Source organism: Microcaecilia unicolor, chromosome 1 (genome assembly GCF_901765095.1).
Source record: "Microcaecilia unicolor chromosome 1, aMicUni1.1, whole genome shotgun sequence".
Taxonomy (NCBI): Eukaryota; Metazoa; Chordata; class Amphibia; order Gymnophiona; family Siphonopidae; genus Microcaecilia; species Microcaecilia unicolor.
In genome coordinates, this window is record NC_044031.1 from 735,031,230 (window position 1) to 735,047,922 (window position 16,693).

The 16,693-nt window shown below is 44.0% G+C and overlaps 1 protein-coding gene across 3 annotated transcripts in view; it reads right to left on the reverse strand.

Annotated features, from left to right (window-relative positions):
- The window catches only part of ZNF710 (zinc finger protein 710), a 45,839-nt gene that overhangs the window by 9,553 nt on the left and 19,593 nt on the right, over window positions 1-16,693 (reverse strand). The window contains exon 4 of one of the 3 annotated variants that reach the window (XM_030190436.1): window positions 4,564-4,671. The exons of 1 other annotated variant lie outside the window; for it this stretch is intronic. In XM_030190436.1, the coding sequence (XP_030046296.1) occupies window positions 4,613-4,671 (59 nt within the window). In that variant the 3' untranslated portion in view covers window positions 4,564-4,612. The remainder of the gene's footprint in view (window positions 1-4,563; window positions 4,672-16,693) is intronic. One more of the 3 variants, XM_030190437.1, reaches the window with a different exon arrangement.

Sequence of the window (16,693 nt, forward strand, 5' to 3'; positions counted from 1 at the left end):
CCCGGCGAAATCGTGGGAGGAGCCAGCATTTGTAGTGCACTGGTCCCCCTGACATGCCAGGACACCAACCGGGCACCCTGGGGGCACTTTTAAAAATGTTTAAAAAATATACAAATACCTCCCAGGTGCATAACTCCCTTACCCCTCCCAAATCCCCCCCCCAAAACCCAATCCCCATAACTTTACACCACTACCATAGTCCTTATGGATGAAGGGGGCACCTACATGTGGGTACAGTGGGTTTTGGGGGGGGTTTGGAGGGCTCAACACTTAGCACCACAAGTGTAACAGGTAGGGGGGGGGGGTTGGGCCTGGGTCTGCCTGCCTGAAATGCACTGCACCCATTAAAAACTGCTCCAGGGACTTGCATACTGCTGTCAGTGAGCTGGGTATGACATTTGAGGCTGGCATACAGGCTGGCAAAAAAGGTTTTTATTTTTATTAGTGTGGGAGGGGGTTGGTGACCACTGGGGGGGGGGGTATGGGGAGGTCATCCCCCATTCCCTCCTGTGGTCATCTGGTGAGTTGGGGGCACCTTTTTGAGGCTTGGTCTTGAAAATAAAAGGACCAAGTAAACCCGGCGAAATACTGATTAACGCCACTTTTTTTTCCATTATCTGCGAAAGCCAGCCATCTGGTAGCCATGCCCATGCCCGCCTTCGCTACACCACTGACACGCCCCCTTGAACTTTCGCTGGCTTGGCGACAGGAAAGCAGCGATGCTGTCAAAAAAATCAGCTTTCGATTATACCAATTTTGCTGCTTTTGAGAGATCGCCGGCCATCTCCCAATTTATGTCGGAAGATGCCCACGATTACTTTCGAAAATAAGCCTGATAGTATACTAATTACAATGTCAACACAATACGTAATAGAACATTTTAATAGACAGCAAAGATGGAGCATATCGATAGGTAAGAGAGTAAGAGGAGTTAGAAATAAGGGGACTAATTTAAAGAAAGTTGCACATGAGGTCAGAGAAATGATTAAACCCCCCCCCCCCCCCCCCCCCCCAAAAAAAAAACCACCCACAACTCCCGGTGTGTCCTGTAACAGAGCATGTGGATTAGCATAACAAAATCACATACGGGATTCCATCACATTCCCCCCTCAAGGACCTTTAGATTAATTGAAAATTCGACTACGTGCAATCGGTGTCAATGAGTCCCAGAACAATGCCCAAACATTAATGAGGCGAGATCTAGTCGGAGACTCCATATTGTGGACTTCTATGCGGATCTCTGTGCGATTAAAAAATCCTAGAGAGAGAACAGTATTAGTGAACTATTTTGCGCATTCCAGGAGGAGCTGCCTGCCAGAGGAAAACGAGTAGCGAAGAAAAGTGCTGCTGTCTAAGGATCCAAAAGATTTTGATATGGAAGAGACAATCAGGCTTATTTTCGAAAGAGAAGGACGCCCATCTTTCGACACAAATTGGAAGATGGGTATCCTTCTCCCAGGGTCGCCCAAATCGGCATGAACGAAAGCCGATTTTGGGCGTCACCAACTGCTTTCCGTTGCGGGGACGACCAAAGTTCACGGGGGCGTGTCGGAGACATAGCGAAGCCAGGACTTGGGTGTGCCTAACACATGGGTTTCTTCGACTCATAGTCGAAAAAAAAAGGGCGACCGTGACGAGCACTTGGACGACTTTCCTTGGTCCTTTTTTTGTTAATACCAAGCCACAAAAAGGTGCCCAAACTCACCAGATGACCACCGGAGGGAATCAGAGATGACCTCCCCTTACGCCCCCAGTGGTCACTAACCCCCTCCCACCCTAAAAAAAAATAGTTTAAAAATATTTTGTGCCAGGCTCTATGCCAACCTCAAATGTCATACTCAGGTCCATCACAGCAGTATGCAGGTTCCTGCAGCAGTTTTAGTTGGTGCAGTGCACTTCAGGTAGGCGGACCCAGGCCCATCTACCCCACAACCTGTTACACTTGTGGTGATAAATGTGAGCCCTCCAAAACCCACCACAAATCCACTGTACCCACATGTAGGTGCCCCTCTTCACCTGAAAAGGCAGAAAAGATCTCAGAAAAACAAGCTGTTTCAGCAGGTGAAGGGCTCTCCTTTCACTAAAATGCATTTTGTGGCATGTTAGTATTCAGGACTGTTACGTGATTTGCATTGTTTATTTCTATCTATCCTGTTTTTGGGGTTTTTTTTTTTTTTTTTTTTTTTTTTTTGAGTATTTTGGTTTAAACCAGGCAAAGAAACTGGAATATATAGAAAATCAAATTAGATGGCATAATCTCAGAATACTTAATTTTCTGATTTCATCATTTCTTACTCCAGCTGAACTATTGAAAAAGTATTTTTTGGAAGTTCTGGACATTCCTGTTGAAAGTCACCCTTTGGTGTCAAAAATGCAATATATAAAAAAATTTATGCCTACAAATTCAGAACCTCCGCAAGATAATTTGACTGATTTTCTAGAACATTCTGAGATTTCAGATCGAGCAACATTACTTACAACGTTTGCCTTGGAGTCAGATAAGACTTTAATTCTACGTTCTTATTTCAGGAAAATGAATGTTAATTTTATGGGCGGGAAAATACGCATTTTTCCAGATTTAGCTAAAGAGACTCAAACCAGGAGAAGGGAGCTATTGGCATTGAGGCCAAGAATCCTTTCCCTGGGTGGAACATTTATCCTTAGATATCCATATAGATGTATGATCTCATTAGATGCTATAGATTACCTTTTTTTCTGTCCTATTAAATTAAAAGATTTTCTTTTAGCTAAGGAGGCTATACGTGACCCGTCTGTGATGGCTGCTCCCACTTAGTTCTACTGTCTAGGCTGCAGGATATCAAAGTCCTTCTAGTTCAGTTTTGATATGTGTCATTTTTTAAGCTGTATTAGTTAAAATTTCCTACTCTTGGTTCCCCCTTGTTGTGGACAAATATGATAAGACTTTGTTTGTAATATAAATACTTGGAGTTATATTCTAAATCTATACATCTTAATGTATAAACATTGGTGTGTTATTAAGATGAAAATATAAATAAACAATTTAAAAAAAAATAAAAATAAAAAATAAACCAAGAACAAGAGAGACAAAAATATCTCAATGTCCCTGTTTTTGTGTCTGTGAAGGTAACAGATTAGTTAATGTTTAGTCGCCTGATACAGAATTTAAAAAATATATATATACAGTCAAAACCAGAACTTGAATTTAGCTCCTTTGGGCGAGTAGATGACAGTGTGAGACTCTGGTGCCCATGTAGGGCATGCACTAAGACCCTAAAGCAAATCTTCCCCCACCCCTCAGAAGGTCAGGTGTGGTCTCCCACTGTCACAAACTCCTCCCACCAGGATAGGAACCAGGGGACCAGCTACATGTGAAATGGGAATGACCCCCTTGGTTAAACCTCACAGATACCTCGTCTCGAACTTGGAAGGCTTCAGCAGAATGGGAGCATATTTAAGCAACATCTATAAAGAATGCCAGTATTAGCAATGGACCAAAATGGCAAGGTATTGACAAGGGGTGGGAGAGGGATGGGATATGGAGGGGGCTGGGGAGTACTGAAAAAAGGGAATTGCACAGTAACATAGTAAATGACGGCAGATAAAGACCTTACGGTCCATCCAGTCTGCCCAACAAGATAAACTCATTTACATGGTATGTGATACTTTATATGTCTACCCGAGTTTGATTTGTCCTTGCCTTTCTCAGGGCACAGACCGTAGAAGTCTGCCCAGCCCTGTTCTTGTACTAAAAGTTCTGAAGATTCTGGAATCCTAAAGAGTTACAAGATTCTGGAATCCCAATTAGTAGCAACATTCCATGTAGAACCCCAAAGAGTAACATAGTAACATGACGGCAAATAAAGAGCTTATGGTCCATCCAGTCTGCCCAACAAGATAAACTCATTTTACATGGTATTTGATACTTTATATGTATACTCGAGTTTGATTTGTCCTTGCCATTCTCAGGACATAGACCATAGAAGTCTGCCCAGCACTGTTCTTGTACTAAGTTCTGGAGCTAACGTCAAAGCCCCTTAAAATTTACACTCCAGCCTATCCCTATCTATTCAGTCACAATCAATCAGCTTGGAAAAAGGAGGCAGGTGGGAGAAAGCGGGAAGGAGAAGAGAGAAAGGAGATACTGGAACGGGAAGGGGGTGGGGGTTGAGCCGACTGATAGTTTGCAAGAGGGTGCCAGAGTCCCTAGCACCGACCCTGCATTCAGTCGGTTCACCAAATCAATCAGTGCTACTTAAGGAATAGAATGGGACAATATAAGAGAATTGTTCATGGGGGGGGGGGGGGGGGGGGGGGGGGGGGGGGTTGTTCAATTTGTGATATAACAGAAATTTGTGATATGATACTTCTAATGTAAGAACCGTTTTCAACATCAATAATAAGAAGAAAAAAAGACCACCAGCTATCAGTGGCACATGCCTGATTGTACATACAGGCGTGGTCACTGCCTCTGGGCGATTTCAGATAGGCTGGAATGTTATGGAAATAAGAGACGATTATAACCCTGATAGATACATAGTAACAGCCTGTTCCTGCTGCCCAACTCCGAGCTCTACCCCATACCTAAGCATCAAGGATCCTCTGTCCTTACCCCAGGCTTCCTGGAAGTCCATTACTGGTTTGGCCTCCACACCTCCCATGGAAGGCTGCTCCATGCATTTGTCACCCTTTCTGTGGAAAAATATTTACTCACATTACCTTTCCATAACCACTTGTTCTAAAACTTGCACTGGAAAATGCCTGCTTTCTGTGTATTATTCATACATCTGCTACAGTGTACGGTTAGGTCTGGGTCTTATATGTGGCTTCTGGTGTAGACTGAGCACTTTAGGTAGGTCTTTTCGAACTGCCTCTCTAGTGCCTTGTAAAAGTCTTCACACCTTTGTAGATTTAAAAAACACAAAATCAAAATGCATTAAAGTTGGAGTTTATGTCCCTGATCTACACATGTGCTACACTTTCAACTTGAAAGACTTATAGAAATTGTTCAAAAATAATTAACAATGAGAAACCAGAAAGTCTTGGAGTGTATAAATCTTCTCAGTCTATGTCATAGTGAAACCTAATTAACTCAAATTCCCAAAATTTCCTTACCAAGTCCCATGAGTTAGAGAGGCCACTGTGTCCCATCACAGAAATTGAGCTGATCTGTAGTTTCCTGGATGAAGAAATTAAGCTATTTCTTTTACATGAAACAAATTTGAAGCAAAGGTTTAACTTGGCTGACAATGGGCTACTGAAGAACAGAAGGTACAGATTTTGGGAAATTAGTAACCACGAGGAAGGTTACTGTGAAACCTAAGATTACTCTAAAAGAACCAGAGGTTTCTGACTGAGACTGGGAAAACATTTGGACTATTCACCAATTTCAAGGTTACTCTGCACACATGGCCTCGATAGAAGAGTGAAGGAATGGAAGCCACTGCTGAAGATAAGACACATGGAGGGGCATAATTGAATGGGGTGCCCAAATTTTCCTGAGGGCGTCCTCACAGGACATCCTCGCAAAGGGGCAGGGAAACCCATATTATCGAAACAAGATGGGCGTCCATTTTTCGTTTTGATAATACGGTTGGGGATGCCCAAATCTCAACATTTAGGTCAACCTTAGAGATGGTCGTCCCTGGTTTTCAGGGATAATGGAAACCGAGGACGCCCATCTCAGAAACGACCAAATCCAAGCCATTTTGTTGTGGGAGGAGCCAGCATTCGTAGTGCACTGGTCCCCCTCACATGCCAGGACACCAACCGGGCACCCTAGGGGGCATTGCAGTTAATTTCAGAAATTGCTCCCAGGTGCATAGCTCCCTTACCTTGTGTGCTGAGCCCCCCAACCCCCCCCCCCCCCCACGAACCCCAAACCCCACTTCCCACAACTGTACAACACTACCACAGCCCTAAGGGGTGAAGGGGGGGGGGTTCTGGTGGGTTTTGAAGGACTCACATTTACCACCACAAGTGTAACAGGTGGGGGGGGGGGATGGGCCTGGGTCCGCCTGCTTGAAGTGCACTGCACCCACTAAAACTGCTCCAGGGACCTGCATACTGCTATCATGGAGCTGGGTATGACATTTGAGGCTGGCATAGAGGCTGGCAAACTGAAGGAGTAAGGGGAGGTCATCCCCGATTCCCTCCGGCGGTTGTCTGGTCAGTTCGGGCACCTTTTTGAGGCTTGGTTGCAAGTAAAGTTGGCCAAGTGCTCATCAGAGATGCCCTTCTTATTTCCATTATCGGCCGAGGGTGCCCATGTACACCCTGCAGTCCCGCCTTCGCTATGCTTCCGACACGCCCACGTGAACTTTGGTCGTCCCCGCGACGGAAAGCAGTTAGGGATGCCCAAAATTGATTTTCGATTATGTCGAGTGGGGCGAACCTATGAGAAGGACGCCCATCTTCCGATTTGTGTCGAAAGATGGGCGTCTTCTCTTTCAAAAATAAGCCTGATAAGAGTGCCACAGATAGGGTTACCATATGGCTCCAGAAAAAGGAGGACGGATTGAGCCAGCCAGGTTTTACTTCCATTGCTTTCAATGGAAGTAATTGAGCCAGCCGGGTTTTACTTCCATTGCTTTCAATGGAAAGCAATGGAAGTAAAACCCGGCTGGCTCAATCCGTCCTCCTTTTTCTGGAGCCATATGGTAACCCTAGCCACAGAGCATTTCCAAAGAAACGTTAAAGGGACACTGCACATGGAGGAAAGAAGGTTTTGTGTTCTGATGAGTGCAAAGTAGAACTTTTAGGTTTCAGTATTAAGTGACATTGTCCTGCTTACACCACCCTACAGTAAAGCACAGAGGTGCAGCTTTAGGTTGTGGGGATGCTCTACGGCAGCAAAGACAGAGAGGCTTGTGAAGCCAAAGTACAGTCAGATCCTAGAGGAACATCTATTTGAGTCTGGCATAGATCTGGGACTGGGGAGAAGTAGCGGAGTACCGAGGGCGGGGCGGTGTGGGTGCACACTGCGGGGGAGGGGGTGTGCAGGGAGCAGCCGCATGGCTGTCGGCTCCGCAGGTTCCCTGCTCCCTCTGAAGTTACTTCCTGTTCTGGAGCAGAGGGAGCAGGGAATGGATGGAGCTGACAGCCGCTCCCAGCACCCCAAGATAGGTATGAGCAATGCAGGAGGTGGGGGTGGGGGGGGGGGGGGGAAGCTGACCAAGGAACGCTACTGGGGAGAAGATTCATCTTTCAGCAGGACAATGATCCTAAGCACAAAACAAAAGCAACAATGGAGTAGCTCAGCAAGGAGAATGTGAATGACCTCACGTAGCCCAGTGAAAGCTCAGACCGGAGTTCAATAGAAAATCTGGGGCAAGACTTGAAGACTGCAGTATGCAGCTAAAACCCCAGCCAACATGAAAGAGCTTGAACTATTACGCCAGAAAAATAAAATGTGCAAAACTGCACCATTTTTTGTGCAAACTTGGTAGACATTTATCCTAAACCAGGGGTAGGCAACTCCGGTCCTCGAGAGCCGCTGGCAGGTCAGGTTTTCAGGATATCCACAATGAATTTGCAGGAGATAGATTTGCATACCACGGAGGCAGTGCTTGCAAATCTATCTTCTGCATATTCATTGTGGATATCCTGAAAACCTGACCTGCCTGCGGCTCTCGAGGACCGGAGTTGCCTACCCTTGTCCTAAACTCATGGCTATAACTGCTGCAAAATGGGCTCCCAGTAAGTGCTTCAAAGGGTGTGAAGATTTATGCAATAAAGAGTTTCTGGGTTCTTTTTTTTAATTACTTGTTCCTTCACACCGAAAAATGTAGAGTATGTTGTATAGATCAGTGAAACAAACTTCTACTTTAATGCATTAAAAAATGTGAAAAAAATGTACAAAGGTGTGAAGGGTTTACAGGCACTGTTTTCCTTTCAAATGAAGTGTCACTCTACAGATGCATTATGACTTTTTTTCTCTCTCTCTCACACTTGCAACCATCATGTCACATGGCTTTCTAAGCTCCGATCATTAGATACAACCCCCATCAAATCTCTCCTTTGACTGGCTCTTTTTGATTTCTACAATCCAAAAATGTGTAACTTTACACTTTTTTTTCGAATTAAATCTTAATTGCTAAACACAGGTTGTTACATCAAACATTTGACTCCTACTAATATGAGGCTTTAAATTTTTTTTTGTTTTGGATCTAAAGTACAGATAAATATAATTCATATTTATTAGTACTTGATCCAGGACAAAGAATATATATAAAATGATAAATTTAACATAAATTCTAATGCAAGCTTTTATTTTGAAGCTGGAGTTGGAGTCAGTACATTTTTACTGACTCCACCCAACATTGCTTCGGACTCCGACTCCACATCCCTGTCTCAGACAGCTCAAGGAGCATCTTCAATGTCAACCAGCTCTCCTGTAAAATCAAACATATAAACGGCAAGTGACCGAACTCACTTGCAAATGCGCAGTAAAGACCCTCTCTGTCCCGCCCCCGCGTCAATACGTGATGACGGGGGGCGGGACAGAGATGGTCTCTACTGCACAAGGGGAGGGATGAAACCGCCGTCGCTACCATTTCCCCCCCCCCCCAAGGTCGCCGCCACCACTCCCCCCACCCGGAGTCGCCGCCGCCACCCACCCTCCACCTGGGCCGGGCTCTCACTCCGCTATAGAAACAGCATCAACGCAGCACACAGCTCAGCTGAGCTGCCATCGGCCTTCCTTCCCTGCCTGTGTCCCGCCCTTGCCCACGAGGGCAGGACACAGGCAGAGTAGAAGGACGGCAGCTCATCTGAGTTGTGTGCTGCGTTCCCACGCTGTTTCAATAGCGAAGCGAGGGCCCGGGTGGAGGGGTGGCGGCGACTCCGGGGGGGGGGGCGTAGCGGTGACCTCGGAGGGGCAGCGGCGAGCTCGGCGGCGGGGGGGCCTTGCAGCAGTGAGGAGAAGGGGCCTTTCAACCCCTCCCCCCCCCGTCCTATACTAGCCCGTTTTTACGGGCTCAACGGCTAGTATCACTTATAAAACTATGAAGCAAAACTAGACCAATGACTTATCCTTGACGAACTCCACGGATAGTAATACTACTACAAATCATTTCTATAGCGCTACTAGACATATGAAGCTCTACACATTATATGAAAGTACTTTTTCTGTCCCTAGAAGGCTCACAATCTAAGTTTTTGTACCTGGGGCAATGGAGGGTTAAGTGACTTGCCCAAGGTCATAAGTGGGAACTGAACCCAGGTTGCCAGGATCAAAGCCTTCTGCACTAACCATTAGGCTACTACTCCACTCTAGTAGAAGATAGCGTGCCTGTTCATCGTTTTCTGTTCCTGTCATTCAAACAGATTCCAACCCAGTTCATTATTTTAAGACTCACCTCCAAGCTGATCAGCTGACTAACAGGCCTCTTTTCAATAAGACTTTTGACAATGTTTCACAAATCTAAGTATACCATGTCCAGTCCTTGCTCTGATATAATTTGATTTTCCTTTATAAACCACACTGCCTCGGCTCTCACGACCTGCTGGATTAAAGATCTTGCACAGTCCTTTCCTTTTTAGTGACTCCATTGATCAACCCAGCATGGAGGTCACGGCAACTGATCTGTAGCTATCTCAGCTTTATAAAGAGAGATAACTTTTGCCCTCTTCTAGTCCTCCAGAACTATTCCCATCCCTTAAGGATTATTATGTATGGTGGAAAGAAAGACATACATCATGAATGGAAGTATCCAAGGAACCACCAAACCCTAAGTTCTTTACTATCCTAACATATAACCATCTGGCCCCAGTGCCTTGTCCATGTTAAGTTTTGCTAGTTCTGCACAAACCCTGTCCTCTGTTCACTGAGGGTTTTCTATCCCTCTAGTGCTCAAAGAAATTTTATTTTGTGCAAAAAAACCCCAAACAAACCCTAGAACAATAACAAAACAACAATTACCAGGCGAAACGCTGCCTGATTTGGGACCAGATATCTAAATACCGGCACATTGGCGGCCATCAGAAGTTATCTATATATCTGCCGATATTCAGTGCCAGCATCTGGATAGCTATCTGGACAAGTTAGGGGGTGAGCTTTTTATTTGGCTCTGTCTTTGCTCAACCCATACTACCCAGCAAGTCTCTGCTGATATTCGGAAGCACTCTCCTGTTAAGTACTGCTAAATATCAAAGCCAGACTACTACTACTACTACTACTATTTAGCATTTCTATAGCGCTACAAGGCATACGCAGCGCTGCACAAACATAGAAGAAAGACAGTCCCTGCTCAAAGAGCTTAGGTCTTGGCGGTCTGCTGGATATGAGCAGAGAAGGAGAGAGAAGAGTCAAAGATGACCCCAAGGTTTCGAGCTGAGGAGACAGGGAGAATGAGAGAGCCATCAACAGAAATAGAAAACGGGGGGAGCGGGGAGGTGGGTTTGGGGGGGGAAAATGAGAAGCTCGGTTTTGGTCATATTTAATTTCAGGTGGCGTTGAGACATCCAGGCAGCAATGTCAGACAAGCACGCTGAAACTTTGGTTTGGATGCAAGGTGAGATATCAGGGGTAGAAAGGTAGATTTGGGAGTCATCAGCATAGAGATGGTAGGAAAAGCCATGGGATGAGATTAATGAACCAAGGGAAGAAGTGTAGATAGAAAAGAGGAGGGGACCCAGGTCAGTGAGATTTAAGAACATAAGAATAGTCATAATGGGTCAGACCAATAGTCCATCTAGCCCAGTATCCTGCTTCCAGCAGTGACCAATCCAGGTCACAAGTACCTGGCAGAAACCCAATTAGATGCACCATTCTACGTAGAACCCAAAAAATAGCAAGATTCTGGAATCCTAAAGAACAAGATTCCAAGCAGAATCTCAAAGAGTAGCAACATTCCATGTTACCAATCCTGGGACAAATAACCTCCACATTATGAACATAATAGCCATAATGGGTCAGACCAATGGGCCATCTAGCCCAGTATTCTGCTTCCAACAGTGTTCAATCCAGGTCACAAGTACCTGGCAGAAACCCAGTTAGTAGCAACATTCCACGTAGAACCCCAAAGTATAGCAAGATTCTGGAATCCTAAAGAGTGGCAACATTCCATGCAGAACCCCAAAGAATAGCAAGATTCTGGAATCCTAAAGAGTAACAAGATTCCATGAAGAATCTCAAAAAGTAGCAACATTCCATGCTACAAATCCCAGTTGGTTACGGTCACACTGAATACTAACCCCTTAGTCATTAAAGTCAAAACTTTGAGGGAGAGGAGAAATAACCCTCTTTGTCCTATCTGTCAGCTGCAATTCTTCTCCAGCTCTTTTTCCTGCATACTGAAGAAAACCATTTGATCAGTATTTCTGCTTTGTTTTTGTTTGTTTTTTTAATTTATATTTCTCCATATATCTTTTGGTTCAATGTGGATCACACATCAAAGAAGACTGGACATTTCCAGGAATAACAAAACATAACCTAACAAAAATAGAACATCCCTGAGCTACATACTCTGTTTGACATTATTTAGCACAAATTTTCTAAATAGGTAAGTTTTAATCTGTTTGCGGAATTGGTTATAAGAGATTTCAGTCATTAAGATACCCTTAATAACCTTATCCATACAAACTGCCTGATATGAAAAAAGAATATTAGTCTAGTTCTCATATTTTTTTTAGAGAAGGAAAAGTGAAAAGTTCTGAAATCCTAGTGACTCTTGTTTTATTAACAAAAACAAGATGATTCAATAAGTAAAGTGGGGCTAGGCCATATATAACTGTATACACAAAACAAGAAAATTTAAACAAAATCCTGGCTTGAACAGGGAGCCAACGGAGCTTCACATAATAACTGGATACACTATCAAGCTTTTTTAAAGAAAAATATTAAACGTAAAGCTACATTCTGTACAGTCAGATCTTTGAGTAAGAGTGTTAATTTGCATCTCCACAGATAATTTATTATCTAACCGTACCCCCAGAATTTTAATAGAAGATGAAAATTGCTACTGTCTGATTTATCAAAATACTCTTTTCATCCATATCTGGGTTATGACTGATTAGCATAAATTTTGTTTTATCAGAATTGAATTTAAGCTTATGTTTTATCATCCAATGTTCTATTTCTTTTCAGTCTTACAATCCCTCTCTCTGCACTTCCTCTTGTACCAACCAGTCTTAAACAAAGTCGTCTCTCCTTGCCTTACTGCCTTGGGTATCGTTTCCTCCATGTCTGCCTTTGCTGTTCTGACCCTTTATTTCTTCCTTGATATTTTAACTTGTCTCTCTTTTCCCCCGAGAGCCTGTGTGCACTTTTACTATTTCAGTCCCCTCTTTTGAAAAACATACCGTATTTCGTTTTATTATGCATTTTTCAGTGTTGAGCAAGTAAATGCCAAAATGGTGTCAACAATTTGATGAGGTTATAGAATAGGCCTAGTTATGCGCATAAGGGAAAGGAAAAGGGAAAGGGATTTGATATACCGCCTTTCTGTGGTTACAATCAAAGCAGTTTGCATATTATACATGGGTACTTATTTTATACCTGGGGCAATAGAGAATTAAGGGGGTCTTTTGCTAAGCTTCGGTAGCGTTTGTAGCTCACGGTAGAAATCAGCTGATGGTAAACACTGAGACGCCCATTATATTCCTATGGTCATCTTGGCATTTACCACCATCTGATTTCTTCACTACCCAAGTTGCAAAGGACTAAAATATAAAATCAACATATGCATCCAGCTTCTCCTACATAAGCACTCAACTATGGAACGCACTACCAAACGTCACGAAAACAATGCATGACCTAACAATCTTTCGGAAATTATGAAAAACTAATTTGTTCGAAAAGGCATACCATAACGACCCAACCTAAACGCCGGAACCACACAACACAACGAAACTCAGAACTGGACAATACTTAACCCTTCCTCCATGACTATCCTATGGTCCTTAATGCAAATAATACAATGTACTCTATCACTTATGATCCTTAATGTAATTACCACTCTGTATATCTTATTCCTGAATTGGTGGATGCCATCACAGCATTATGTAAGCCACATTGAGCCTGCAAATAGGTGGGAAAATGTGGGGTAGAAATGCAACAAATAAATAAATAAATATTGTAAGCTAAAAACACTACCGCGGCTTAATAAAAGACCCCCTAAAAGCGACTTGCCCAGAGTCACGAGGAGCTGCAGTGGGAATTGAACCCAGGTCCCCTGGCTGCTGCACCTCCACTCCAACATAACTAATTGGCACTAAACTGGCAAAGAACTGGTAAATAGGACTCAAATACAAATCAACTTATGCATCCAGCTTTTCCTACATAAGCACACAACTACGGAACGCATTACCATAAGCCGTGAAAAGAACTTGTGACCACCTAAACTTCCGGAAATCACTAAAAACTAACCTGTGCAAAAAGGTATACCCTACCGACCCAACCTAAATGAACCCTGTAACACAATTGAAACCAAAGAGCGTCATGGACTCAACACAACCCTTCCTCTCTAGGATTCCCTATTGTGTCCGTTACACATGAACCTTATTCTACCACCACATCACTTTGTAATTGTTCATACCGGAACTGGCGATCGCCATTACGGTACCATGTAAGCCACATTGAGCCTGCAAATAGGTGGGAAAATGTGGGATAGAAATGTAACAAACAAACAAATAAATAAATAAATAAATAAATACCAATAACTGACATTAACAAGCACTAACTGGTGCTAATTTGACATTCCACACATAAATTTAAATGAGGCATCAATGTGGGAAGGGCATGGGTGTGTCAGGGGCTTTTCGATTATTCTCGCACATACTTCATAGAATAGTTGCATTTATTTATTTATTGCATTTGTATCCCACATTTTCCCACCTATTTGCAGGCTCAATGTGGCTTACATAGAACACGTGAAGGCATTCGCCAGCTCCGGTATAGAAACAAATACAAGTTGATGTTATAGTCTTATAAGCTTTATAGATCTAGACAACAGTTAGGAATAGTAGAGAAGGAGAGCTGTATCGTACACATTATAAGGTACCTGTGGACTTGAGAGTATTCTAGTTTTTCTTTGCCTAACTTTTACCGACCTCTACTGAATTTACCCCAAAGTGACCATGTATAAGACAGGCTGAAGACCTTTGGATCAGAAAGGAAAACCTCTAAGGACCAGCTACTCAAAAGATTAATTTATTGATTAAAGATTGATTTATTATCTTAGTCCAACCACATAAAAATATTTTGAAAGTTGAAAGCAATATGAATGGAGATTTTTTTTTTTTTTTTTTAATATAACCAATGATTGAGAACACAGAGCCCACGTACTGAGACATGCCAGATTTTTCTGTTGGGCTCCGAGGTCTTTTTCTCCATTTTTCATCAGTTATTACAGATTACATTCTTTGTGGAGCTGTCTTCAGTACAAAAAAAAACAGCAGATTAATGTGTAAAATTCCCCCACGACAGGGCCCTTCTCCCTGATTCAGCTTCCCCAGGCTCAACCTGCCCTCCTGATCCCCAGTCTTGACCCTCCCTAGCTAGCTCCCTTGCATTCTCTCTCAGCCCCCCCCCCCAAACTTTCTTTCCTTTTTCCCCATCCTAGCAGTTGCTGTCTGTTCCCTGCCCTCCGATTCAACAGGAATCCCAGCTCCTTATGCCTCCCTTTCAGCTCACAGCAGCACAACAGGAAGCAGCAGGCCAGCAGTACAATGAATGCAGAGAGGGCTCCCAGTAGGGGGGAGGGAAGAGATGAGATAAGCCCCTTACAGGATGGGCTGGCTGTTCAGGTGCAGGCAGTCACCACTTCTCTCTCCTCAGCTGCCTTGTGCTGCTTAATGGTAGCAGTGCATGATACTTCTATGGGGGAAGAGGACTCTTCTTCCCCCATAGAAGAGGAGCCTGCTGTGCAAGTCTGAGAGGAGGAAGCAAGAGAGTGAGGCAGCATCGGTTCTGTAGTGCTAAAACTAAGAGGCTGCAAAGTAAGCCCTGGTACCGCTGACTTCTGGTTTCCACGCCAATCTCAGGAAGGCACAATTCTGCCTACTCTGCACTGAGCCAAGCAGGTGATTTCAATTGATATGCCTGAGAGACAGCTACAAAGTATAAAAAAAAAAAAAAACAACCTCAAAAAAGAAAAAAAAAACCTTTTAATAAATATTGGGCCCCATAGTTACAAGGATTTAATTTTCTTTACACGTTTTTTGTATTTTATAATTTATGTGTTTATTTAAGTAGTACAGATTCTAAAAGAGGGGGGGGGGAGGTAAAAAGCGGAAAACTATTTGATGACAAAAAGATGGTGGGCAGTCATTTGATGGATTAGCATCTTCTGTTTTTATGATGGAAATAGTATGCATGTATACTGCTTGAATTTTTTGTCAATAAACAGATTTAAACATAAGTAGTATATATTGTGTGATTCACAGACAGTTCCCGTCAGCATGTCGGCTTTACTGCTGTGAATTATGCAGACGGGATTCCCACTGAAAATAGCTTAGTGCAGGCTTCCTACCTCCTACCCAAATCCCCGAGCTAGCTACTCTGTTATATGTTTTGCAACTTACAGCCTTGCAACAAGATTTGTCTATACCTAGTTTAAACGTTTGTAGCTATTAGATTTTGCTTTAATTGTCTGTTGCATTATTCCCTGTGCTACTACTTTCAGTACAAGACAAAATGTACTTCCTTCATGAATTCCACTTCTTTCATGAAGTTTCAAACAGTCTGAAAATTCTTGGAGTTCCCATTGATCGAAATCTTACACTCGGAAGCCACGTGAAGAATACAACTAAGAAGATGCTCCACTCCATGTGGAAACTCAAAAGAGTAAAACCTTTCTTCCCGAGATCCATTTTTCACAACCTGGTACAGTCAATGGTACTAAGTCACCTGGACTACTGCAACGCACTCTATGCCGGCTGCAGAGAACAGACTGTCAAGAAACTCCAAACTGCCCAGAATACGGCAGCCAGACTCGTATTGGGAAAAACAAAATATGAAAGCGCAAAACCCCTAAGAAAAAAAACTGCATTTGGCTCCCACTTAAAGAACGTATCGCGTTCAAGATCTGCACGATTGTTCATAAAATTATCTATGGAGACGCCCCGTCCTACATGCTAGACCTTGTAGACCTCCCTCCCAGAAATGCTAAAAAGTCTGCCCGCACATTTCTTAATCTACACTTCCCCAGCTCAGGGGCGTAGCTATGGGTGGGCCTGGGTGGGCCCAGGCCCGCCCAGTTTTGTCTCAAGCCCATCCTCACCTTCTCCCACCCCCGCCGTAGTGCTGCCTCCTCTCCTGCACTTCACGGTCTCTTTCAATTTGCTATCAGCGCTGCCTGCCTGACAGCTGACAGACACGGCGCGACGTCCTCCTGCTCCGGGGCCTTCCCTCTGCCGCGTTGATTCAACTTCCTGTTTACGCAGGGTGGATTGCACGCGGCAGAGGGAAGGTCCCGGAGCAGGACGTCATCGCGCCACGTCTGTCAGCTGTCAGGCAGGCAGCGCCAATAGAGCGCTGCCGCGGGGGTGGGAAACGAAGACCATGAAGTGCAGGAGAGGAGGCAGCGCCACGGTGGGAGAAGGTGAGTGGAGGCAGCGCCGATAACTTGAAATGTGCTGGACCGTGTGTGTGGGAGGGGGGGGGTTGTAGTGCCCACCCAATCCAACCCGCTGGCTCACCCAAAAATTGTCTTCTGCCTACGCCACTGCCCCAGCTGTAAAACTAACACATGCGGCCAGCTTCTCCTACACC